We start from the raw sequence: 25,266 nt of genomic DNA, 5'->3' as shown, positions 1-25,266 counted from the left end.
AGCACACCCTACACTTTGACCGGGCCACCTTACAGCTCTCTCATTGGGGCCCTGCTTGTCATAAGAATTGTCTGGAACCCGTTTCACCATTTCTTTGTATGGTAACCACAACCACTCTTTCCAGCCTTCCGCGCAATATGCATCCTTCTCCGATGTGTTCTCAAAGAAGGCCATGGATACATTACCTCTACATCACTCATATGACTGTGCGATCAACTTACTGCCTAATTTGGAGCCCCCATGGGGCAGAATCTACCCTCTCTCACAGAGACCCAAGCTATGTCAGAATATATTCGAGAAAACCTGGCCAAGAGATTCATTCGGGCCCCCAAGTCCCCTGCAGGTGCAGGGTTCTTCTTCGTAGGGAAAAAAGATGGCTCTCTGCGTCCCTGCATCAACTACCATGGCCTAAATGAAATAACCCTCAAGGATCGTTACCCGTTGCCACTTATCTCTGAGCTCTTCAACAGGCTTCAAGGATCTAAGATCTTCTCAAAGTTAGACCTCCGCAGGGCCTATAACTTGGTCCAGATCCGCGAGGGCAATAAGTGGAAAACCGCCTTTAACACACATGACGGACACTTCGAGTATCTCATAATGCTGTTTGGGTTGTGCAATGCACCCGCGGTATTTCAAAACTTGATGAATGAGGTTTTCAGAGATATGCTATACCAGTGCATAGTCATATACTAGTTTTTTCACAAGACCTCGAAAGTCATCGCCGGGACATCTCTCAAGTTCTACAGTGGCTGTGGGAGAATCAGCTATTCGCCAAGCTTGAAAAATGTTCATTCGAACAGGAGACCGTCCCTTTCCTGGGCTATGTGGTATCTAGTCAGGGGTTTCGTATAGACTCTCAGAAACTGAAAGCATGCGTGATTGGCCTCAACTTACAGGCCTTAAGGCCCTCCAGAGATTCCTTGGGTTCGCCAATTACTATCTCTCTTTAATCCACCATTACTCCCCTCTGACTGCACCACTCATAGCCATGACTCGTAAGGGGGCCAATCCCTCTCAATGGACACCCGAAGCCATGACAGTTTTTCAGGATCTCAAGGCCATCTTCCTTAAGGAACTCTGTCTCCGTCATCCGGATCCTATGCGCCCGTTTGTGGTGGAGGTTGGCGCCACTGATGTTGGTGTTGGAGCCTTATTAAGTCGGTACTCCACTACTCATACACTGCATCCCTGTTCTTTCTTTTCTCGATGATTTTTGCCAGCGGAACGCAATTACACCATCAGGGACAAAGAACTGCTGGCCATCAAGTTGGCGTTTGAGAAATGGCAACCCTGGCTTGAAGGGGCCCAGCATCAGACCATAAAAATTTGGAGTATCTGCATCAGGCTCAACGTCTAAACCACCGCTAGGCCAGCTGGTCCTTCTTCTTCACACGATTTAATTTTGTATTACATTACCATCCTGGCAATAAAAATTGTCGCGCTGATGCTCTCTCGCAGTCATTCATCACCGAGGATGTACCTGATTCACCGAGGCACATCATAGATCCTGCTAGAGTCATTCTCTTGGCCATCTAGCCAGTGCCTCCAGGAAAGACCGTGGTTCCTCGCCTGCTGCGACAGAAGGTGCTGCAGTGGGCCAACGACTCTCTGACCTCCGCACACCCGGGTCAGGCCAGGACTCTTTCCACCCTTCTATGCTACTATTGGTGGCCCACTATTCGAAAGGACAGCCAAGCCTACATCGAATCCTGTCCTACATGCGCTCGTCATAAGCCTCCAGCCAGGAAGCCCTGGGGGCTCTTGCAGCCACTCCCTGTTCCGAGCAAACCTTGGACCCATATCGCCACTGATTTTATAGTGGACCTGCCCATCTCCAGTGGGAAGAACACCAAATGGGTCACTGTCAATCGCTTCTCTAAGATGGTGCACTTTGTGGCTCTACCTGACCTCCCAACAGTGCCCCAGCTGGCCAAACTGTTTTTTCAGTATGTGTTTCATCTCCACGGTCCACCCAAACATATTCTCTCTGACCTTGGTGCTCAACTTACTGCACGTTTCTGGAAATCTCTTTGCAAGAAGTTGCATATTTCCTTAGACTTCACTTCGGTCTACCACCCTCAAGCCAATGGCCAAACTGAGAGGACCAATAGGACTCAAACAATTCCTTCGAGACTACGTGAATCTGCGGCAGGACGACTGGGCCAACCTTCTGCCTTGGGCAGAGTTTGCATTAAATTCTCATGTGTCCACATTCACCGGTTCGTTGCCTTTCCAGCTGGTCTATGGGCGCCAACCTTTCACCACTTCTTTTTTTTTTTAATGTACTTATTTATTTATAACCATTTTTAACAATACATAGACAACATATTAATCATCAATGAACAGGTCTTATTTAGCATACGATCATATAAAGTATACATTCATTTATCTATAATCAAATTCCCTTTAAATCTACTTCTTGAATGAAGGTAAAAAAGAGAAAAATATATCACAAGGTAATATCAAAGAGTTACAAGGAGATATAGGTAATATAACAGAATTGATTAAACAGTCTGTGGAGGATCAGATTGAATTTAGGGGAACTTTGTTAGTTTCATTTATATTTCCCTCTGATCGAGATTCAGTCTTGAAACATTTCTTTCGCAATAGACTAAAAAGTTTCATAGGTGGAAATGTCTGGATTTATCCAGATATTGCAAGGGAAACTCAGTTGCATAGAAAAACGTTTCTATCAATGCATCAGGAATGTAGAGAACTTGGAGCTGATATTATAGTAAGATATCCAAGTAAATGTATTGTTAGATTGAACAACAATAGATATGTGTTTTCGACAAAAAAGAAGGTTCACATATTACCTTATTGTTTTCCTTTATTAATAAGTGTGCTCTAAATAAAAGTTTGAAGCACCGAAATTTCCTTTACATAAGAAGATGCCATACTGGGTCAGACCAAGGGTCCATCAAGCCCAGCATCCTGTTTCCAACAGTGGCCAATCCAGGCCATAAGAACCTGGCAAGTACCCAAAAACTAAGTCTATTCCATGTTACCGATGCTAGTAATAGCAGTGGCTATTTTCTAAGTCAACTCAATTAATAGCAGGTAATGGACTTATCCAACTTATCCAATCGTTTTTTAAACACAGCTATACTAACTGCACTAACCACATCCTCTGACAACAAATTCCAGAGTTTAATTGTGCGTTGAGTGAAAAAGAACTTTCTCCCATTAGTTTTATATGTGCCCCATGCTAACTTCATTGAGTGCCCCCTAGTCTTTCTATTATTCGAAAGAGTAAATAACCGATTCACATCTACCCGTTCTAGACCTCTCATGATTTTAAACACCTCTATCATATCCCCCCTCAGCCGTCTCTTCTCCAAGCTGAAAAGTCCTAACCTCTTTAGTCTTTCCTCATAGGGGAGCTGTTCCTTTCCCCTTATCATGTTGGTAGCCCTTCTCTGTACCTTCTCCATCGCAATTATATCTTTTTTGAGATTCGGCGACCAGAATTGTACACAATATTCAAGGTGCGGTCTCACCATGGAGCGATACAGAGGCATTATGACATTTTCCATTTTATTAACCATTCCCTTTCTAATAATTCCCAACATTCTGTTTGCTTTTTTGACTGCCGCAGCACACTGAACCGACAATTTCAATGTGTTATCCACTATGATGCCTAGCTCTCTTTCTTGGGTTGTAGCACATAATATGGAACCTAACATTGTGTAACTATAGCAAGGGTTATTTTTCCCTATATGCATCACCTTGCACTTATCCACATTAAATTTCATCTGCCATTTTTATGCCCAATTTTCCAGTCTCACAGGTCTTCCTGCAATTTATCACAATCTGCTTGTGATTTAACTACTCTGAACAATTTTGTATCATCTGCAAATTTGATTATCTCACTCATCGTATTTCTTTCCAGATCATTTATAAATATATTGAAAAGTAAGGGTCCCAATACAGATCCCTGAGGCACTCCACTGCCCATTCCCTTCCACTGAGAAAATTGTCCACTTAATCCTACTCTCTGTTTCCTGTCTTTTAGACAGTTTGCAATCCACGAAAGGACATCGCCACCTATCCCATGACTTTTTACTTTTCCTTGAAGCCTCTCATGAGGAACTTTGTCAAACGCCTTCTGAAAATCCAAGTACACTACATCTACCGGTTCACCTTTATCCACATGTTTATTAACTCCTTCAAAAAAGTGAAGCAGATTTGTGAGGCAAGACTTGCCTTGGGTAAAGCCATGCTGACTTTGTTCCATTAAACCATGTCTTTCTATATGTTCTGTGATTTTGATATTTAGAATACTTTCCACTATTTTTCCTGGCACTGAAGTCAGACTAACTGGTCTGTAGTTTCCTGGATCACCCCTGGAGCCCTTTATAAATATTGTGGTTACATTAGCTATCCTCTAGTCTTCAGGTACAATGGATGATTTTAATGATAGGTTACAAATTTTTACTAATAGGTCTGAAATTTCATTTTTTAGTTCCTTCAGAACTCTGGGGTATATACCATCCGGTCCAGGTGATTTACTGCTCTTCAATTTGTCAATCAGGTCTACCACATCTTCTAGGTTCACCATGATTTGATCCAGTCCATCTGAATCATTACCCATGAAAAGCTTCTCCAGTACGGGTACCTCCCCAACATCCTCTTCAGTAAACACCGAAGCAAAGAAATCATTTAATCTTTCCGCGATGGCCTTCTCTAAGTGCCTTCTCTAAGTGCCCCTTTAACTCCTCAATCAACTAACGGTCCAACTGACTCCCTCACAGGCTTCTGCTTCGGACATATTTTAAAAAGTGTTTACTGTGAGTTTTTGCCTCTATGGCCAACTTCTTTTCAAATTCTCTCTTAGCCTGTCTTATCAATGTCTTACATTTAACTTGCCAACGATTATGCATTATCCTATTTTCTTCTGTTGGATCCTTCTTCCAATTTTTGAATGAAGATATTTTGGCTAAAATAGCTTCTTTCACCTCCCCTTTTAACCATGCTGGTAATCGTTTTGCCTTCTTTCCACCTTTATTAATGTTTGGAATACATATGGACTGTGCTTCTAGGATGGTATTTTTTAACAATGACCACGCCTCATGCACACTTTATTTTTGTAACTGCTCCTTTCAGTTTTTTTCTAACAATTTTTCTCATTTTATCAAAGTTTCCCTTTTGAAAGTTTAGCACGAGAGACATGGATTTGCTTTCTGTCCCCCTTCCAGTCATTAATTCAAATTTGATCATATTATGATCACTATTGCCAAGAGGCCCCACCACCGTTACCTCTCTCACCAAATCCTGTGCTCCACTGAGAATTAGATCTAAAATTGCTCCCTCTCTCGTTGGTTCCTGAACCAATTGCTCCATAAAACTATCATTTATTCCATCCAGGAACTTTATCTCTCTAGCGTGTCCCGATGATACATTTACCCAGTCAATATTGGGGTAATTGAAGTCTTCCATTATTACCGCACTACCAATTTGGTTAGCTTCCCTAAATTCTCTTAGCATTTCACTGTCAGTCTTACCATCTTGACCAGGTGGACGGTAGTATACTCCTATCACTATTGTCTTCCCCGACACACATGGGATTTCTACCATAAATATTCAATTGTGCATTTACTCTCATGCAGGATGTTTATCTTGTTGGACTCTATGCCATCCCGGACATAAAGCGCCACACCGCCTTCCGGGTGCTCCTCTCTGTCATTGCGATATAATTTGTACCCCAGTATAGCACTGTCCCATTGGTTGTCCTCCTTCCACCATGTCTCTGAGATGCCAATTAAGTCTATGTCATCATTCACTGCTATACATTCTAATTCTCCCATCTTACTTCTTAGACTTCTAGCATTAGCATACAAACATTTCAAAGTTTGTTTTTTGTTTGTATTTTCATTCTGCTTTCTAATTGATAGGGATAAGTTAGAATTTTTTAGGTCAAGTGAGTTTTTAGTTACAGGCACTTGGACTACTTTTCTTATTATCGGAATCTCACTGTCGGGATGCCCTAATTCTAATGCATCATTAGTATTCTTTGAAGATACTTCTCTCAGAACCATGCACTGCTGAGGGACTGTCGGCTTTCCCCTTTGTTCTAGTTTAAAAGCTGCTCTATCTCCTTTTTAAAGGTTAGCGCCAGCAGTCTGGTTCCACCCTGGTTAAGGTGGAGCCCATCCCTAAGGAAGAGACTCCCCCTTCCCCAAAAGGTTCCCCAGTTCCTAACAAAACTGAATCCCTCTTCCTTGCACCATCGTCTCATCCACGCATTGAGACTCCGGAGCTCTGCCTGCCTCTGGTGACCTGCGCGAGGAACAGCGAGCATTTCAGAGAATGCTACCTTGGAGGTTCTGGATTTAAGCTTTCTACCTAAGAGCCTAAATTTGGCTTCTAGAACCTCCCTCCCACATTTTCCTATGTAGTTGGTGCCCACGTGTACCACGATAGCCAGCTCCTCCCCAGCACTGTCTAAAATCCTATCTAGGTGACTCATGAGGTCCGCCACCTTCGCACCAGGTAGGCATGTTACCAGGCGATCCTCACGCCCACCAGCCACCCAGCTATCTACATTCCTAATAATTGAATCACCAACTATGACGGCCGACCTAACCCTTCCCTCCTGGGCAGTAGGCCTTGGGGAGATATCCTCGGTGCGAAAGGACAATGCATCACTTGGAGAGCAGGTCCTTGCTATAGGATCCTTTCCTGCTGCACCAGGTTGATGCTCTCCAATCATGAGACCTTCTTCCTTCAAGGCAGCACTAGGGCTGCCAGTCTGAAGTTGGGACTTGGCTACTATGTCCCTGAAGGTCTCATCTATATACCTCTCTGTCTGCCTCAGCTCCTATAGGTCTGCCACTCTAGCCTCCAGAGATCGGACTCATTCTCTGAGAGTCAAGAGCTCTTTGCATCGCATGCACATGTACAACTTCTCACCGGCGGGTAAAAAATCATACATGTGACACTCGATGCAAAAGACTGTGAAGCCCCCCTCTTGCTGCTGGGCTGCTGCCTTTATCTCAATTTTGTTCAGTTCCTAGTTAAATTTTAGGTTGCTATGGGAGTAGGAATGTGTCTAATTAACGTCCTTTAAATGTATTAGTGAATTCACTATATGTCTGGTAGTGGCCTACAATGGACTGATCAAATTCTCAATAAAGTTTTTGATCTTGGGTTTTTTGGTTTTTTTTTTGTGAAAGTGGCACCTTTCTAGGTCATATTGCTTATTGCAAAATGGTTAGTAATTTTCGACTGTAAATGCACCACTTCTTCTCCAGCTGTCAGTGGCCTCTCCGGCAGCGCAAGCGACTGCTCAAGAATTACACCAACTGTGGCATAGTACCAAACAGCTGCTCAAACCCGCTGCCCAGAAATCAAAAAGGGCCTTCGATGCTCACCATTGCTCAGCACCCCAGTTTCAACATGGAGATAAGGTGTGGCTTAGCACTAAATTCATTCACCTCAAACTGCCTTCAACACACTTTGCTCCTAGGTATATTGGTCCCTTTCCTGTATTACGCCGCTTGGGCCCTGTTACTGACCGACTTCAGTTGCCCTCCTCACTCAAAATTCACAATGCGTTTCATGTTTCCCTGCTGAAACCTCTGATTCTCTCTGGATTTTCGAAGAAACCACCGGATCCCGTACTGCTATCCTCCGAGGCTGATGTCACCTACCAAGTCCGAGACGTCTTGGACATCAGGAAACATGGCAGGAGATGGGAGTACCTCCTGTTGTGGGAGGGCTTCGGGCCTGAAGAAAACAGCTGGGAGCCCATGGTCAATATCCTGGAGAAGGATATCATTCGACAGTTTCATGCCAAGCCTCCTCACAAACCCAACCCCCTGGGGAGGGGCCTTAAGAGGGGGGGTACTGTTATGCCCGTCGGTTGCAGACAGCTGCGACCACGTGTACTTACTTCCTGCACTGCTCTCCTGTTCTCCCCATGGCTGCTCACGGCTTGGGCCAGCCTTCACCGCCGCGTTCCCCGGGACTACTCATGGCAGCCTGGACGCTGCCGCCATCTTCCTTGACTTTGGGCTTTCCTAGGCGCGTGTGAAGCCTAGGAAGCCTCCTCGGTGAGAACCTCGGGGGTGTCTCTGGCTGATGACATCATCAGAATGGTGTATATAAACTCCACCTTCACCCTTAGCTAGCAGACTTGGCAACAAGTTCTGTTCGTCTTCGACTTCTGCCTACGTGTTCCTGAGACTACACTTTGTACCTTGGACCTTGTCTGGTACCCACTCCTTAGGGGCCAGTGCATGCATTGGGGACTCGCTCTCCTTGCCTACCACGCTCCTCAGGCTGGCTCTGCATCTCCTGGGTTCTAACCTGCAAGGCCTCCCGTTCCTCTGGGACACCTCAGCTATCCGTGAGTTCTACAGTGGGACTTTCCCGCTCCTCGGGGTTGCGCCCACAGCCTGAACATCTGTGCCTCCCGCTCATCGGGACCGCACCTACGTATTACAATGACTGCCAGATTTTCCCCGCTCCTCGGGGTAGTGCTCTCCGGCTTCCCTGGGACCTGCACGCTTCCCCGCTCCTCAGAGTTGCGCCTACGTACTACATTGAGACTGCCTACACTTCCCCGGGCCTCGGGGTGGTGATAGGTCATCACTAGAGACTCAGCTCGGGCTTCCCTGTCCTGTGGGCTGGCTTACGGCGTTACATCATCATCCTACACTGTGCAGCTTCTCCCTTTGTGGTTGCCCTCCGGAGTATCTCCTGATTGGCCAAGCCTCATGTCCCCCACTCCGCGGTCTGTATGGCATTCCTTCCCTCCAGGTCCCAGCCTACTCTCCACGGGGGTCCTCTCCTGGTGCCGCGGGACCTCTCCATTGCCTCACCCAGAGCTCTCCACTGTCTCTGACCTCACCTCCCAGCGGTGCAGACCTGTGGGGGTCCTTCCCACAGATATTAACAACTTGCACCCTGGGCCAAGGGCCCACATACCCACAAATCATAACACAGGCTCTTCAGCAAAGATGCTAGATTCCAGTTATAAATCCAATGTGACCAAACTACCACCCAATTTTCCCACCACACATTTCCACTCCTCTGTTCAGTTCTCTTTACCATCCTATCCTTTACATCTCAGGAAATTACATGTTCTGCACATCTGGTAGACATCCATTACTAGAACAATATAGTGTTCCATATCGATCACACTAATCCAATTGTAGTACTCCTGGCAGATAGCCAGGTTCTCATGTTCTCTTGTTTTTTCAAAGGGCCCTAGACTCTTCTTCTCATGCAGTGATGAAGACTTCTCCTGCAATTCTCTACACATCACTTGAAAAAGGAACTCTTCTTCTTTGGGTCTTCCACTGATTTTTGGATCTTATCTCCTGACTGATTTCCCAGGCAGGTCCCTGACTGAAATCCCGGTGAGAAGACCAGTCCTCCTTGGCCTTGGGCCTTTTCCCTTGAAGGGAAAACCACTGAAAGGCCCTCTCCTTTAGGAGGGGTCCCTGAGCCCACCAGCCTCAGCTGACTGCTCCCTCTACTCTTACTCAGTTGTGGAGCTTCTTCCAAGTCCCCCATACCAACATGGAAACCCCAAGTCATAGTCTCAAAATCCTTCCCCCAAGAGGATCCATCTTTGCACCCTCTTAAAGGAACCACCTTGAAAACTCATGAACTCTGGAAAATTTTCTCCATGGGCTGTAAAGACATCACACATATTATATACTGCTGCCATCTAGTGGTTTTTCATCCAAATGACAAGTATTAACAAAAGGACCCAAAACTACTTTGAACAAACATTCAGGCCAATTCAGTAAACTGTGCAGGAGAGCCGGCACTCTGAGGCGCGCCCAGGCCACTCTTCTGGGTGTGTGATTCAGTATTCAAATGAGGGCCCGCGCTAATAAGGAGGCGCTAGGGACACTAGCGCATCCCTAGCGCCTCCTTATTGGCGGAAGCGGCGGCTGTTGGCGGGTTTGACAGCCGAAGCTTAATTTTACCGGCGTCGGTTGTCGAACCCGCTGATAGCCACGGGTTCAGAACACGGACGCCGGCAAAATGGAGCGTCCGATTTCCAACCTGCGGGCAGATTTTTTTTTTTTAAGAATTTTTATTTTTTTTTATTTTTCGGGCCTCCAACTTAATATCGCTATGATATTAAGTCAGAGGATGTACAGAAAAGCCTTTGGCAGGAGTTAATTTCTGAGAGTAAAATGTGCGGCACATTTTACTTTCTGTATTGAGCGTGACTAACTAATAGGCTCATCAACATGCATTTGCATGTGAAGCGCTATTAGTTTCGGGAGGGGGGGTTATCCGCGTGTTTTCCACGCGCTATTATCCCTTACTGGATAAGGGGTAATAATAGCACGTCGAAAACGCACGGCCAAACGGGGGCTAACGCTGCGCTAGGCCTGAGCGCACCATACTGAATTGGCCTGATTGAGAGGTCCATATTCAGAAGCATTTAGCCAGATAATTCAGAAGTTATCTGGCTAAATTAATATTTAGGAACTTATCCAGCTAAATGCTAGCTAAATGCTAGCTGGATAACTTTTTATAAGGCTAAAATTTGGCCAGATAAGTCAGGTGCATTCTGGGGATGTAACTGGGAGGAGCTGAGTTAGCCGGATAAGTTATATGGTTAACTTTGATATTCAGAGTTAGCCAGATAACTTATCATGGTAAGTCTGATCAGGCCATAGTGTCCTAAAGTTAGCCAAATAAAGTTATCTGGCTAACTTTAAGAAAGCTGGATATATTCAATAGTGTGGCTATCGAGACAGTGGACTGAATATGGACCTTTTAGACTTTAGAAATAGTCAAATATCTTTCTCAGTTTCTTCACACCACCAGATGATTACAGGGGCCCCTTTGGAGGGCCATCACAAAAATATAATTGGACAAGAAACCTTAGAACATAAGATATCCCATACTTGGTCAGACCAAGGGTCCATCAAGCCCAATATCTTCTATCCAACAGTGGCCAATCCAAGTCACAAGTACGTGGCAAGTACCCAAACATTAAATAAATCTCATGCATTGATTGCTTATTAATTAATATCAGTTTATGGATTTTTTCTCTAAGAACTTATCCAAACCTTTTTTAAACCCAGTTACACTAACTGTCATAACCACATCCTCTGGCAATGAATTTCAGAGCTTAACTATGTGCTGAATAAAAAAGAATTTTCTTCGATCTGTTTTAAATGAGCTACTTGCTAACTTCATGGAGTGCCCCCTAGTCCTTCTATTATCTGAGAGAGTAAATAACTGATTTTCATTAACCTATTCAAGTCCTTTCATGATTTTGTAGACCTCTATCGTATCCCCTCTCACTCATCTCTTCTCCAAAATGAACAGCCCTAACTTCCTTAGCCTTTCCTCATAGGGAAGCCATTCCATGCCCCTATCATTTTAGTTGCCATTTTCTGCACTTTCTCCAGTGCAAATATATATCTTTTTTGAGACGTGGCGATCAGAATTGCACACAGTATTCAAGGTGCGGCCTCACCATGGCACAATACAGAGGCATTATGACATCCATTGTTTTCTTTGCCATTCCCTTCGTAATAATTCCTAACATTCTGTTTGGTTTTTTTTATCACCACAGCACACTGAGCCAACAATTTCAATGTATTATCCACTATGACACCAAGATCTCTTTCCTACTTGGTAATTCCTAAGATAGAACCTAACATTATGTAACTACAGCAAGGGTTATTTTTCCCTTTATGCATCACTTTGCACTTGTCTACATTAAATTTTATCTACCATTTAGAAGCCCAATCTTTCAGTCTCGCAAAGTCCTCCTGCAATTTATCACAATCTGCTTGAGATTTAACTATTCTGCATAATTTTGTGGCATCTGCAAATTTGATCACCTTACATGTCATACCCCTTTCCACATCATTTAAAAATATATAAGCACACCCTCAAGACACTACTAACCCACAATGCTCTACCTCAATGCTCCCAGCGGAGGACTCTTTCTCGGAGTCGTCGGGGCACGACAGTCTTCCCAGCAGGGACTGGGTGAGTAGCAAACAGACAGATACAAGCTGGGTCTATTATACCACCGGGTTCTTCCGGGGTGTCTTCAGGCCATGAAAGAGCCTCTGCCTGGAGGTTTTTTCCAGCTGGATGAAGAACCTGGACGAAGGACCTGGATGAAGAACCTGGAAAAGAACCGGGCCCATCGGGCCTGACGGGCGTTGAGATGCTGTGCATGGCTCAAATGTTCCAGGTTCTTATGGTCAGTGAACATGATGAACTTATGTTGCGCGCCCTCTAGCCACAGGCGCCATTCTTTAGGGGCTAATTTTATGGCAAGTTACTCGCGATCTCCAATACTGTAGTTCTATTCCGCAGATGAGAACTTGCGGGAGTAGTACGAACATGAGATTGTAGAACCGGAAGCAGTGCGTTGACTCAGGACCGCCCCAACTCCAATCGCGGAGGTGACCACTTCCACTTGAAAAGGATGGTTTGGGTCTGAGTGATGTAGACAAGACCCCTCTTGGAAGGCCTCCTTGAGGCGGTGGAAGGCTGTGATGGCTTCCGGAGTCCAATTTTGAGTGTCTTGGCCCTTACGAGTCAAAGCTGTCAGAGAAGCAGCCAAAGTGGAATAGTGTGGGATGAAATGGTGATAGTAATTTAGAAATCCCAGGAAGCACTGGAGGGCTTTAAGGTTGCAGCCAATCCTGGATTCCTTTCAACTTGGCAGGATCCATAGAAAATCCTCGTTGGGAGATAATGTATCTGAGGAAAGGCAGACTGGATTTCTCGAATAAGCATTTATCCAATTTTGCAAATAAGTGATTCTCATGAGGGCGTTAGAGGACGGTACAGACATCGGTGCGGTGTGTGGCCAAATCCTTAGGAAAGACAAGGATATTGACCAAGTATGCCACAACTTCAATATACAGCAAATCTCTGAAAATTTCATTCATCATTCGTTGGAAAACTGCAGGCGTGTTACAGAGGCTGAAAGGCATCACCAGTAATTCGTAATGCCAGTCCCGGGTGTTAAAGGCAGTTTTCCAAATGTCATCGGGATGGATCTGTACCAAGTTATATGCTCTGCGTAAGTCCAACTTCATGAATATAGATGCTCCATGCAAGCAATCGAATAATTCCGAGATCAGTGGCAGAGGGTACTTGTTTTGCGGGTGATGGAGTTTAGGCCGCGATAGTCAATACATGGCCTGAGTGACCCATCCTTCTTGGTCACAGGAAAGAATCCTGCCCCGGCAGGAGAAGAAGAGGGGCGGATGAATCCCTTCACAAGGTTTTCTTGGATGTACTCCGTCATAGCCTTTGTCTCTGGCAGAGACAGATGATAGGTGCATCCTCGGGGAGGCGTGGTCCCAGGAAGAAGGTCAATGGGGCAATCGAATCTTCAAAGAGGCGGAAGAAGTTTTGCTTTTTGTTTGGAAAACATATCTTTGAAATCCGATTAAGGAGCGGGTATACCTGAAGAAGTGGCAGCCAGAGGAACCATGGGTAGCGGTACCACTTTCTGAAGACAGGACTGGTGGCAGGCAGGGCCCCACTCCACCAGTTGCAACAAACCCCAATTAAATTGGGGAGAGTGCCTTTGAAGCCAGGGGAGTTCTAGGACTACCGGGTGGATGGATTTCTCCAATACTAACAGTTTAAGTTCTTCTGTATGCAGGGCGCCAGTGTGCAGTTGGACTGCTTCTGTGGTAAGGAAGATTTGACCAGGTAACAGTTCTCTATAAATAGATGCTATGCACAAGGAGGTCTCTAGAGGATGGGTCTTTAAACCCAGGAGCTGAACTAGATCCTTGAGAATGAAATTACCTCCTGCTCCAGAATCCACCAGAGCAAGAACTGGGAAGCACCAGGTGTCCCAGATCAAGGTGACCGGTACAGACAATTGAGGGGCTGGAGAAGTTGCACCCAAGTTCAGGACCCCTACTGAACTTAGGCTGGGAAGTTTCCCGGACGGACAGGACAGGTCTGTAGATGGTGGCCAGGTGCTCTGCAATACAGACATAGACCGGTTTGTCTCCGCCGGAGGCGCTCTTCCGGTGTCAGCCGCCCATGGCCCAACTGCATGGGCTCTTCCGTCTTGGCCACAATAGGGACCCTAGTGGGACAGGGTTGGTGGTCGGTGGCAAACAGGATCGAACCTGAGAGGGCTTCTTGGGCATCCGACTCTCCCGGTGATGCTCTTAGAGATGGTGGTCAATTCAGCCTGTCAAGTCTATAAGGTCCTCGAGAGAGGAAGGGAGCTCCCTTGCAGCCAGCTCATCCTTCAGCTCTGATGAAAGTCCATCCAGGTAAATAGCTTGAAGGCAGTCTTCCTGCCAGGCGAACTCGTAAGCCAAAGTCCGGAACTCAATGGTATAGTCTAAGAGACTTCTTTGACCTTGACAAAGATGTAACAAGCTGGTGCTTGCCATGGCATGCCGCCCAGGATCATCAAAGGTCCATCGAAACACAGCCACAAACTGCGATAACTCCTTTAGGAGGGAGTTCGATCGTTCCCATAGGGGTGAAGCCCAAGCCAGCGCACCTTCCCTTGGTCAGCTCATCCTGGAAGATGGAGGGCTGCAGAGCGAGTTGCATATAGCATTGGTTGATAAACCCTCTGCAGAGTCTAGAGTCACCGTTGAAGCGTGGGAGCGCTGGTAGGGCCAACAGCGCTTGAGGCATCATTGATGGTGGCTGTGGATGAGGAGGAGCCAGCGTAGAATCCGGATTACTGGTAAAGGCATCAAGCCGGGCATGCAGACGATTAATGGAGGAGGCCAATGCCTCAAGAAACTGCTGCTGTTCTTGTACCTTAGATGCCAGGCCTGGAATGGCCTGGAGGGCACGTGGTTCCACTGAGTCCATTGCCTTTGCAACCTATTGTGTCGGAGATGGAACCTTAGGCCGAGGTGGAGTTGATGCAACCCGTAGGTAAAGACCTACAGGTCCCCACCAACGGCAGGTGGAGTGGGCTGATAGACAGAGGCTGCTGGAGCTTCACCTATACCAGCCCTCGTTCCCCACGGGTTGAGCTTTTGGGTGCCGGGGCCGGCAGGACTTAGGTGGGCCTCTGTGTGTAGTCAAAGTAAGAGTTGGTTCAGCCCAGAGACAGCAGGTGAGAGATTGTACAGTCTTACTCTGGACTGGGTAATGTCCTGGAAACTCGGGCGCCAATGGAACGGAGACAGACAGAGGGTGCTTAACCAAAGCATGCCAAAGCCTGAAGAAACCACATCCAGGGAGTAAGTTGGAGAGGCGTCAAAGAGCAGGCTTGAGTCAGGGTTGGCGACAATCCGAAGGCAGTGGCATGCAAGGCTGAGATCTGATCACGAAGATAGTCAAGAGCGTAGTCAGGCAAGGCAGAGGTCTGGGTCTGGGTCTGGAGATAGGCAGTAGCGTAGTCAGGCGAAGCAGAGCTCTGGGTCTGGAGATATGCAATAGCATAGTCAGATGAAGCAGATGTCTGGGTCTGGAGATAGGCAGTAGCATAGTCAGGCGAAGCAGAGTTCTGGGTCTGGAGATAAGCAATAACGTAGTCGGACGAAGCAGAGATCTGGGTCTGGAGATAGGCAGTAGCATAATCAGGCGAAGCAGAGGTCTGGGTCTGGAGATAGGCAATAGCATAGTCAGACGAAGCAGAGGTCTGGGCTTGGAGAGAGTCAATGGCATGGTCAGGCGAAGTGAAGGTCCATGCTTGGAGAGAGTCAATGGTGTGGTCAGGCGAAACGGAGGTCCGGGCCATGGCTGGCCATCCAGTGCTCCTGCCATGTGACAGGGGCCGGCCAATGGCACGGATACCCTGTCACATGGTAAGGGCAAAGGGCTATCGGTGCCATTTTTATTAGTGGCAGTCGATGGCTTGAGAGCGGGAGATCGCCCCCCGCGCCCCCACTGGACCACCAGGTAATTTTAAAACATTTTGGGGGGGGTCGGGAGGGTGGGGGAAGCTAAGGGGTCGATTTTTAAAGGGTCAGTGGGTTGGGTTTTTTTTATCGGGCCATTGGCGCCATTTTTATTAGTGGCATCAAAATGGCGCCGATGGCCCGAGAGCGGGAGATCGGTCCCGGGGCTTCCACTAGACCACCAGGTACTCGTAAAAAGTTTTGGGGGGGTTCGGGGGGGTGGGGGAAGGTAAGGGTTTAGTTTTAAAGGGTCGGGTGGGTTTAGGGGTTGTTTTGGTGTGCTGGTTTTCTCGCCCTCCCCCCAAATCCCCGATTTACGATTTTTCACGATAAATCGGGGGAATTTCTATTGTATCGTGCACTCTAACGATTTTTGACGATTTAAAAAATATCGGCGATTTTTTAAATCGTCAAAAAACGATCCCTATGCAAATCTATCTCATGCATATTCATTGTGGCAATCCTGAAAACCTGACTGGTTAGATGTGCCTCCAGGACCTCTGTGGAATATGACAGAGACCTATTTTGCTTCCATATTAAGTTAAAACATTTTGCATCTCCAGAGTACTTTGTTTGGAGTTATCTATTGGAGACATAACAAAAAATAGCAGAAAAATATGATAAGGTATGGGGTAAGTTTTGGTACTACTGGGATAGATTTGGGTGACTTCCTTTAATATTCAGCTTTTGATTCACTTTTCAGAATTTCTATGATACTGTGAAAGACTTTTACATAAGAACATAAGAAGTCTCTGACTATTTGATTTATCCAGCCTGTTTATGTACTCTTATTGCTGATCCACATTTATGATGTTCTTTGTAATTTTTTTATCTGTGTGTACCAATTGTTTAAATTTAAAAAAAAACAAAAAAAAAGAAGACGACAATAATTACTCACCAGCTTCAATGCATTCTGGAGTGAAGCAGTACTTCTTTGAGTCAAAAGTTATCAGCCCTTGGCTAACTAAGAAACAGAAACAAAAAAAAGGGGGGAGGAATAATATGTTACTTGGAGGCAAAACCCAAACATGATACAGATTTAGAACAGGCAAATACAACATGTTCTGCCTTCTCAGGTGTGCAGCAGGATGCCATTAGCTGGCTTGAGAACTGAAGCGAGATTCTGGGTTGCCAAATTTGCTCCTAGATCCCTATGTATAGAAAAAATTAAACACCAATCCAGAGCGGTGTTATTGCAGCCTCGCGTGGCTATCCCTTGCGATCTCCACTAGATGGCCCTAGTCTAGGACATGGGGGTATAGGAACCTACCTTTTCTTATGGCACCCCCTATGAGGTCCACTTGAGTGGTACTCAAAGGCAGGCAGAATAGGAGTTTGGCATTTTTAGAAGGAGAAGCATTGTCATTTTCTTTGGTCCCTTAGTTCCTAGCAGGCTGGACTTTACAACCTTATGTTTCCAGGTTAGGAAGGAAGCAGTATACCTTTTCAGTCCACAGCTTGGCTGGAGAGGGTGCCTCAATATTTTTCGCAGTTTGTTTGAGAAATTCTAGATTTTACTTTTAGATGTTTTTCTGGATTCCTTGGCCCTTGCTTAAGGAGGGAAAATTCCCCTGTCTCTGGGAAGGACTAGGATGAGAAAGCTTTTTAGCTCTGCTCTAGTGATTGAGTTGTTTTTTTTGTTGTTTTGCTGCTGCCCTTCCTGCTGAAGAGTGGGAAAAAGAGAAGAGTTATTTTCCCTGCTGCCTGGACCTTTAATCCTGAAAGATCCCAAGTTACCATCTGGAGAGAAGAAGGGAGAGTAAAAAGTTTTGTTCATCTACAGACCCCCACTGGAGTCTCTGCCCCAGGAAAGAATGAAGTACATCTGGACATCAGGTATTTTTTCTGAGAAGGAACTTCTGCTTCATCTAGGAGACCCCTGGCCTACCTGGAATTCTTACCATTGCATGCCCTGGAGGGTGAGACCATTTCAGGACCCCAATACCAAGGGACACTATCACAGATATTTATTTATTTAAGTAAATTTAAAGAATTTATCCATCACGACACTCCAAAGTTTATGGTGACTTACAATACAAACATACATAAACAGTTAACATAAAACCCCAAAACAATAAAACAAGTACAAGAAACTACATCAGACCTGAACACGATAAATAATAGCAAAGCAGACTGTGTGATGGAAGTAACTGGTACACGAGAGTGGTTTTTAAAGTAAAACTGAAGTGAGGCTAAAATGGTATTAGGCTTTATACACCATAATAGAGGAGAAGTCTGAAAATAACTTTGATAATGAAGAAGTTTTAAAATAACTAAGACATGAATGCAACCAAGAATAAATGTGTTTGCAGATCAGTTCATTTCATCTGAAGATTTTTTTTTTTACAGTAACCACAAAAAAAGTTAGAAGAAACTGGGTATGCACGTATGCAAAAAAAAAATAAATAAATAAAGGACCCAGATCCTTAAACAACTCAAATGTTCAGTGCAATGTTATAAATTATTTTTGTGGGGGGAAAACTTCATTTAGCACATTGTGATACAATTCACATGCTAGTGATACCATTATAATCACAAGTCTCTATAACCCCTCCTTTTATATTAAAAAAAAAGAAATTATCCAAAAGTGTTTCTGGTGATTTGTTCATGTTAATAATTAATAACTGATCTGATAGACCAATTCTCCTGAGTACACAGGTACTAGAATGTGCTGAATTCTGAGAAGAGCCCAACTTCAGTCATGTTTCGCTGTAGCCCACTGTAACTGGGAAAACTCCAATCATGTTCCACTTGCAGTCATAAATCCATCCAGCAACATATCGTCTGCCTCCCGTCTGTTTCTTTGTCGCTTGTCTCCATCCACAGCATACACCTAGTGAAACAGCTCCCACAGCAAGAGACGCTCTCTACTCCTTAGGCCCTAAAGGCCTGTCTTTCCCCCATTTGGAGAATCCATGTCCCAGGGCATGTTGAACTGTACAGGGACTTAGCCGCAGGACTGATTGTGACCCCTGCCTTCCCAGATAATATCAGAAGAGAAGCTTCACACTCATGTGTATTTCTCATTACTTCACAGTTTTCTGACAAGACATCCTAGTGGTATTTTGAGTTTAGGGGGCACATTCTGTACTGCCCACATCAGACTACTGATCATTCAACATAGAAGATGACAGCAGAAATAAATCAATTGGCCAACCCACTTCATGCCGAAGGATATCATCCAAGCTGCCAGCTGTAGAAGCTTGACCACTTGTGGGATGTGGCTCCTTATCCAAGTAAAAACAATAAGTGAGACGAGCTATGTGCACTGAAAGATTTTACTTTTTTTTTTACCTTTAATGACATGTAGCTCTTCGCCTTGCTTGTAAGAATCTCTTAAATAAGTTAGGGAATGATCATGAAAGGCAATAATGGTAATAATAATTTGGGTTTAAATGAGCCTTTGCTCAGAATTGGATCCCAGCTTCACATTTAATATTTCAGAACCATATCTGGTGCCCTGGCCATCCATTTCTAGCAATTGGACAGATTGACATCTTATTGTAGGGCATAAGAAAGAATAGACAATGGCATTGCTTTTATATAGGAAGACCACCTCTAAGACCTGATAGATAACATTCCACAACTTATACTGGCAGATGTCTCTAGTGTTAATGAAGGGGTTAGCATACATATTATTGTGATATAACTCTTATTACATAGTTATGCTTGCACATAATCAGTTATGGTAAAAAAAAATCACCCAAGGTCCAAAGTACCATAGAACCCGCACAATATTTACACAGCAACAGGTGGCGCTGAAGGTGTTCCCAGGGTGCAATTCTACTTCGTCTGGGCAACGCTGATATTCGGCGCCACCCAGGGCAAAGTTAACCGGGTACATCTGATTGAAAAAAAATGCCCATCCTAAAGTTACCCAGATAAATGTATCCAGGTATATTCAGTAGAACACTTATCCTGCTATGTTCTGTTGAATATCCGAGCAAAATTATGCAGGTAAAGTTGCCCGGATAACATTTCCACTCTCCAGATTACCCACTATGGACCTTGTGCGTGTGTATACACACCCACACACGCACGCATGCATATATATATATATATATATATATATATATATATATATATATATATATATATATATGGCATAACAATCTTTGGTTCTTTAGTAGACCACAGGAAGCCAGAGCAAGCCACAATTGCTTCAATTGGAGCTGCAGCAACGCCCACAGCAAAATCCAGAGGAAGACTTGAATTTGCATCAGTTCCTCGCTGCCCCCACTGTTTACTAGGACAAATGAGCAGAGTCTTCTCTGAGCCCAGTTACAGAAGCTTGCCCATGCAAGTGTTGAGTACTTTAATTCACACTTAATGCTGCCATAGGCCAAGCAGCAAAGCCCTTTGTAAAAGATCATTTCTCAGCTTAGGAAACAGAGGATTTCTCCCATGCTGTAAGCCACAAGCCGAAGTATGTGAGTATGTGTGTATACATATCTTCATGCCGCATACACATATATCTATAACTTTCTCTCTATTTTTTGGGAGTGGGGTGGAGTGTAGGACAGAGTTTGTTTGTATGTCCTCATTTTAAAAGCCACTATTTGCTATCAAACGTCAATCGGTTATATTTCCATCTGGTCCAACTTCAATGGGAAGATCAGGTTTTTCCCTAGGTCTAACAAGGGGAAATCTGAAGCAGACCCAGTGAACCAAAGAAAACATTCGGAGTGGATTCTCTTTGGGTTTTCCGGAGTGATGTTGATGTTCATTTTGCTACAAATGCAGCTTTTTAAAGTTTCCTTTGAAAAAGGATCTTCAAATCATTATGACTGACCCCCGCCAATTGTTCATGGGTTCGCCGAAGCCTTTTCTTACACATTGCTGCATTTCCTATTATCGGTTGGTTTTTCTTGCAGGACAGAACACACAACCCTAGGTAGGAATTTGAGGTCATGGCAAAAAGATTAGCATCTTTACCTCTAGCAAAAATGGATGCACCATCTGATATAGTATAATCAAGGTGCTTAATGAGGTGTCTGAAAGACAGAATTGCTCAGGAGCAGGATGGCCCCATAACACCAAGCAACTGGAGCTTCATGAGTCTGACACCCTGAGGCGTTTGTGGCTGCCACCTTCATTCCTCAACCTGGACCCCGACGCAGCAATGAAGTAGCACTGCAGCCTGAAACACAGAACTGACCCAATGCCCTCTTTTAGTGTCAGGGAAGCTATTTGCCTTAGCATCTGCTGATGTTGGTTGGAAACCTAGGCAGTTGGGCCAAGGGACACACTCTGGATCTTCACATGGTAACATAAGAAATGCCATTTATAAATCTTCAGGAAATCAATACATGTTATATATAGAGATGAAAATAGAGTGTACCTTCATACGATGCGAACCTGTCAGGTTCTGCTATCGTGTCTGTGAGCCACAAAATGGCTTCTAATCATTAGGTACCTCTATAGGATGGTTAGATTGTGTTATTGTCCACGAGTATTGCACTTATCTCATGCTCACACAGTCCGACGGACTGTGTGAGCATGAGATAAGTGCAATACTGTGTGAGCATGAGATAAGTGCAATACTCGTGGACAATAACACAATCTAACCATCCTATAGAGGTACCTAATGATTAGAAGCCGTTTTGTGGCTCACAGACACGATAGCAGAACCTGACAGGTTCGCATCGTATGAAGGTACACTCTATTTTCATCTCTATATATAACATGTATTGATTTCCTGTATTAAGTATCATGTTGTAGACATTGGGTCTTATATTTCAGTATATTTATAAATCTTCAGCAGGAAATATTAGCAGAGAAAGGGAATAAACACCCATAGCTATTACTTGGCTAAAATACCAGGAATTGCACCTGCATCCAATGGCCAAAATGTAGCAATCATCTTTGCAAGCCACGGAAACGTTTGATAGGTTCAAGCTATACTGAGTCCTTTTGCTAAAGTGAATCCCCACAGCACTTTTATATTCATCTGAAATGTATTTAAAGTTCTGAGAAGGTCTGCCAGAAAAAGTAAATACAACTATTTTTATTAAAGTGAAGCATAGCATGCCAACATATAGCAGTTTCCAATAATCTTGTTTTATTTGTGTACCGTAAACTGATGCAGTGCTTTTAACAGGTCAAGGCAGCAGAACAATTCCTGTTGGATATCTGTTCTCACAACAGCCCAGAACTGGCATGGAGAGCAATGTATACCATGTAACAAGTGGAAATTCTATCCTCACGCTTCCAAATAGGAGATATGTCTTGGAATATTATTAAAACCAAATAGCAAAAACCTTGATCTATCCCCAGCTATTCAAAATATTTAGTTATGATAGCCGAAAAGAACTGAAAACAGGGTTCCTCACAGACACGAACCTTTCGGCTTCTTGGGACAGATCTCACACTGCTCCTGGTTCTCAAGTTCTAATAATGCGTCCCAGTTAACATCACAACACTTTTTTTTTTTTGTTTGCACAATAAAAGTACTTAGCCAGTGCATAATCCTAACTAAAGTGGTCCAACAGGGAACCATGTTTCACTTATAACTGCATCAGATAATTAACTTCTCAAAAATAAAAAACAGTTCAGGACATCTTTTTCATCTCACTCTTCCATCTTTCGCATTTTGATTCAAAGGGATAGATCAAGGTTTTAGCTTTTATGTACGGTTTCTTCCCTGGACTGGACTAATTTTCCTAGTTGCTAACCCACCATAAATAGGAAATGCAACCATGGATTTAAAAAAGGGTTCACCAAACCCAAGAACAGTTGGTGGGGGATCAGTCATAATGATTTGAAGAATCTCTTTCAAAAAAAGTTTTAAAAAGCTCCATTTGTAGTAAACAAATCCTCTATGTGTTTACTAATCCTATGTGTTTATGGATCCTCTGTATTTTCCCGAGAAAATGCAAAGAGGATCCACTAGGAATTTTTCTCTGGTTCACTGAGTTCACTTCAGATTTCCCCTTGTGGAACTAGGGAAAACCTGAATTTCCCATTGAAGTCAAACCAAACTGAAATACACCTGACTGACATTTGATAGCTAATTGCACATCCTTATTATAAAGCCACTAACTCTGTCCTTCCCTCTGCAACCCTCCCCCCATCACTCCATCCCACCCCCAAAAAACAGAGATAAAGAGAGAGAGATATAGAAATATAAGAACATAAGAACATGCCATACTGGGTCAGACCAAGGGTCCATCAAACCCAGTATCCTGTTTCCAAAGTCACAAGTACCTGGAAAGAGCCCAAACATTAAATAGATCCAATGCTACTAATGCTAGCAACAAGCAGTGGCTACTCCCTATTGATTAATAGCAATTAATAGACTTCTCCTCTAGGAACTTATCCAAACCTTTTTTAAAACCACCCACCCACCCACTCACTAACTGCCTTAACCACATCCTCTGGCAATGAATTTCAGAGCTTAATTGTGTGTTGAGTGAAAAGAATGTTCTCTGATTTGTTTTAAATGTGCTATTTGCTAACTTCATGGAGTGTCCCCTAGTCCTTGTATTATCCAAAAGAGTAAATAACCAATTCATATTTACCTATTCAAGTGTCTTCATGATTTTGTAGTCCTCTATCATGAGTATGTAATTTGGAGATATCTATAAACATATACTGACATAGCTCAGCTTGTGGCTTTAATGAAGGGGAGAAATCCTCTCTTTCCCAAGTTGAGAAATGATACTTTTCAGAGGGCTTTGCTGCTTGGCTTACAGCAGCATTAATTGTAAACTACAGTATACACACTTGCACAATCTAAACTTTTCCCCAGAACTTATGACTAAAACAAAATGATAAGCAGCTGGAATGCATCAAATAGCACAAAACATTCCTTTAGGATGACACGCAGTTAACTATGAAGTGGTTCTACCTGGTCGATTCTGCAGTGAACCCATGAACTAAGACAAGTTGCCTTTTCTGTTTCTCAAGCAGGACACTGGAATTAGCTCTGACTTTGCTCAACTAATGCCACACTACCAGTTTAGAGCTTTCGACTTACCCAATAAGAGTATAACACCAAGCACGCCAGCAACACACATGAAGACACAAAGGGCTATTCGAGTTAGTTTGTTGGTGAGGTCTCCGGCACCCGGCTTGGATGAATTCCCCGCCGCCTCCATTTCCATGATTCTGACAGGACAGGCTCAGAAAGGGATCCAGAGGAAATCTGGTTTGACTTGCCGATTCACAGTTACCTCCACTGAGCACTCCAGCCTCTGGCTTTCTCATTTACCAGTTCAGGCTTCTGCCATCCAATGTTCTTTTCCCAGAAAGAGAACAGAAAAAAAAAAACCCTCTCACTGTTTTCTTTAGTTTTTCATCAGTAGAAAGCAGCAGTCAGACAGGAATTTGGCAGGGCAGATATGTGTGGAGGGGTAGGAGAGGGGCTATTTTATTCACAAGTCCTGTCCTCTTTAAAGCCTCTTATGCATAGTAGTCCATTTCCTCAAGAGCTCAGCACATGTAGCTGGACAGCTGCCTCTGCTGTTTGAAGTTACAATTCTGCAATCACATAACTTAAAAAAAAAAAAAAAAGTTGTAGGTTTTTAAACGGAATTTATTAAGGGCTATGAACGATAGTCTATAGTGCGGCTGAAAATATTTCTGTTACAGTACCTGAAAGAACCTATCTTTAATCACAAAGCCTTGGAAATGACAAGCTCTGTGGTGTCTGCAAATGCCTTTTAAACTTTTGCAGGGATTCCTGGGACATCCTGTAGCATTTTATTTTGGGAGGGTTTGTGCATGGCGGTGTGCCAGAAATCAGAGTCATGTTTTCGTGCAGCAGAGCATGGCAATTAAAACAGCCTACATATATTTAAAAAAAAAAAAACAACTCACATCCTCCCAGGAGGGCTATGAATTTTAGCAGACGACTATATGCATACAACAGTGCGTGTATTAAGCTCTTTGGGCTTTTTAGCATGAGAGACAGAGTTTTAACTCATGCTTGAGCATCCAACATAATCTCAAAATTATACTCATGCAGGACTGCAAAAACAGCGACAGTGTTTGACAATTCAAAGCTGAAGGAACCACATAGGTTCCGCGTATGCGGAAAGGCTTCAATTACTTTCATTTCAAAACACCACATAGATCCCCCATGGGATTGTATAATCAAGGCCAAATGCTAGCCTTCCTAAAACACAAAAAACCTCAGAACCTTATATTAAATTACTATATATATAATTATTTTGGTAAACCAAATGATGGTGTTCCTGGCAGCCCATCCTCAACTATTTCCCTAAACATAGGGATCTGAAAATATAACTGAACAGAGAAAACATTATCAATTATTTTTCTTTATCACTTTACTACATAAAAATGTCCAAATATATATGTTTATCTATTAAGTTTAATTTTTTCAACTCACTGGTAAACCGTGTAGGGCTTTATTCCATCAAGAACATTTTCCAAAGTTTTGCTCCAGTAAAAAAGT

General features: G+C 43.9%; 1 protein-coding gene across 2 annotated transcripts in view; it reads right to left on the bottom strand.

The window, feature by feature from the left end:
• Window positions 1-24,458, bottom strand: part of PHEX (phosphate regulating endopeptidase homolog X-linked) — a 275,511-nt gene extending 251,053 nt beyond the window's left edge. The window contains exons 1-2 of one of the 2 annotated variants that reach the window (XM_029603400.1): window positions 23,827-24,458; window positions 16,747-16,812 (exon numbers count right to left, since the gene is read on the bottom strand). In XM_029603400.1, coding sequence (XP_029459260.1) covers window positions 16,747-16,812; window positions 23,827-23,953 — 193 coding nt within the window. In that variant the 5' untranslated portion in view covers window positions 23,954-24,458. Of the gene's footprint in view, window positions 1-16,746; window positions 16,813-23,368; window positions 23,462-23,826 lie in introns of those variants that run through there. The other variant, XM_029603401.1, reaches the window with a different exon arrangement.
• Window positions 24,459-25,266: the final 808 nt, after the last annotated feature.

Source organism: Rhinatrema bivittatum, chromosome 5, assembly GCF_901001135.1.
Source record: "Rhinatrema bivittatum chromosome 5, aRhiBiv1.1, whole genome shotgun sequence".
NCBI classification, from domain to species: domain Eukaryota; kingdom Metazoa; phylum Chordata; class Amphibia; order Gymnophiona; family Rhinatrematidae; genus Rhinatrema; species Rhinatrema bivittatum.
The sequence above is the reverse complement of the archived record's forward strand: the minus strand, read 5'-3'. Positions and strand labels throughout refer to the sequence as shown.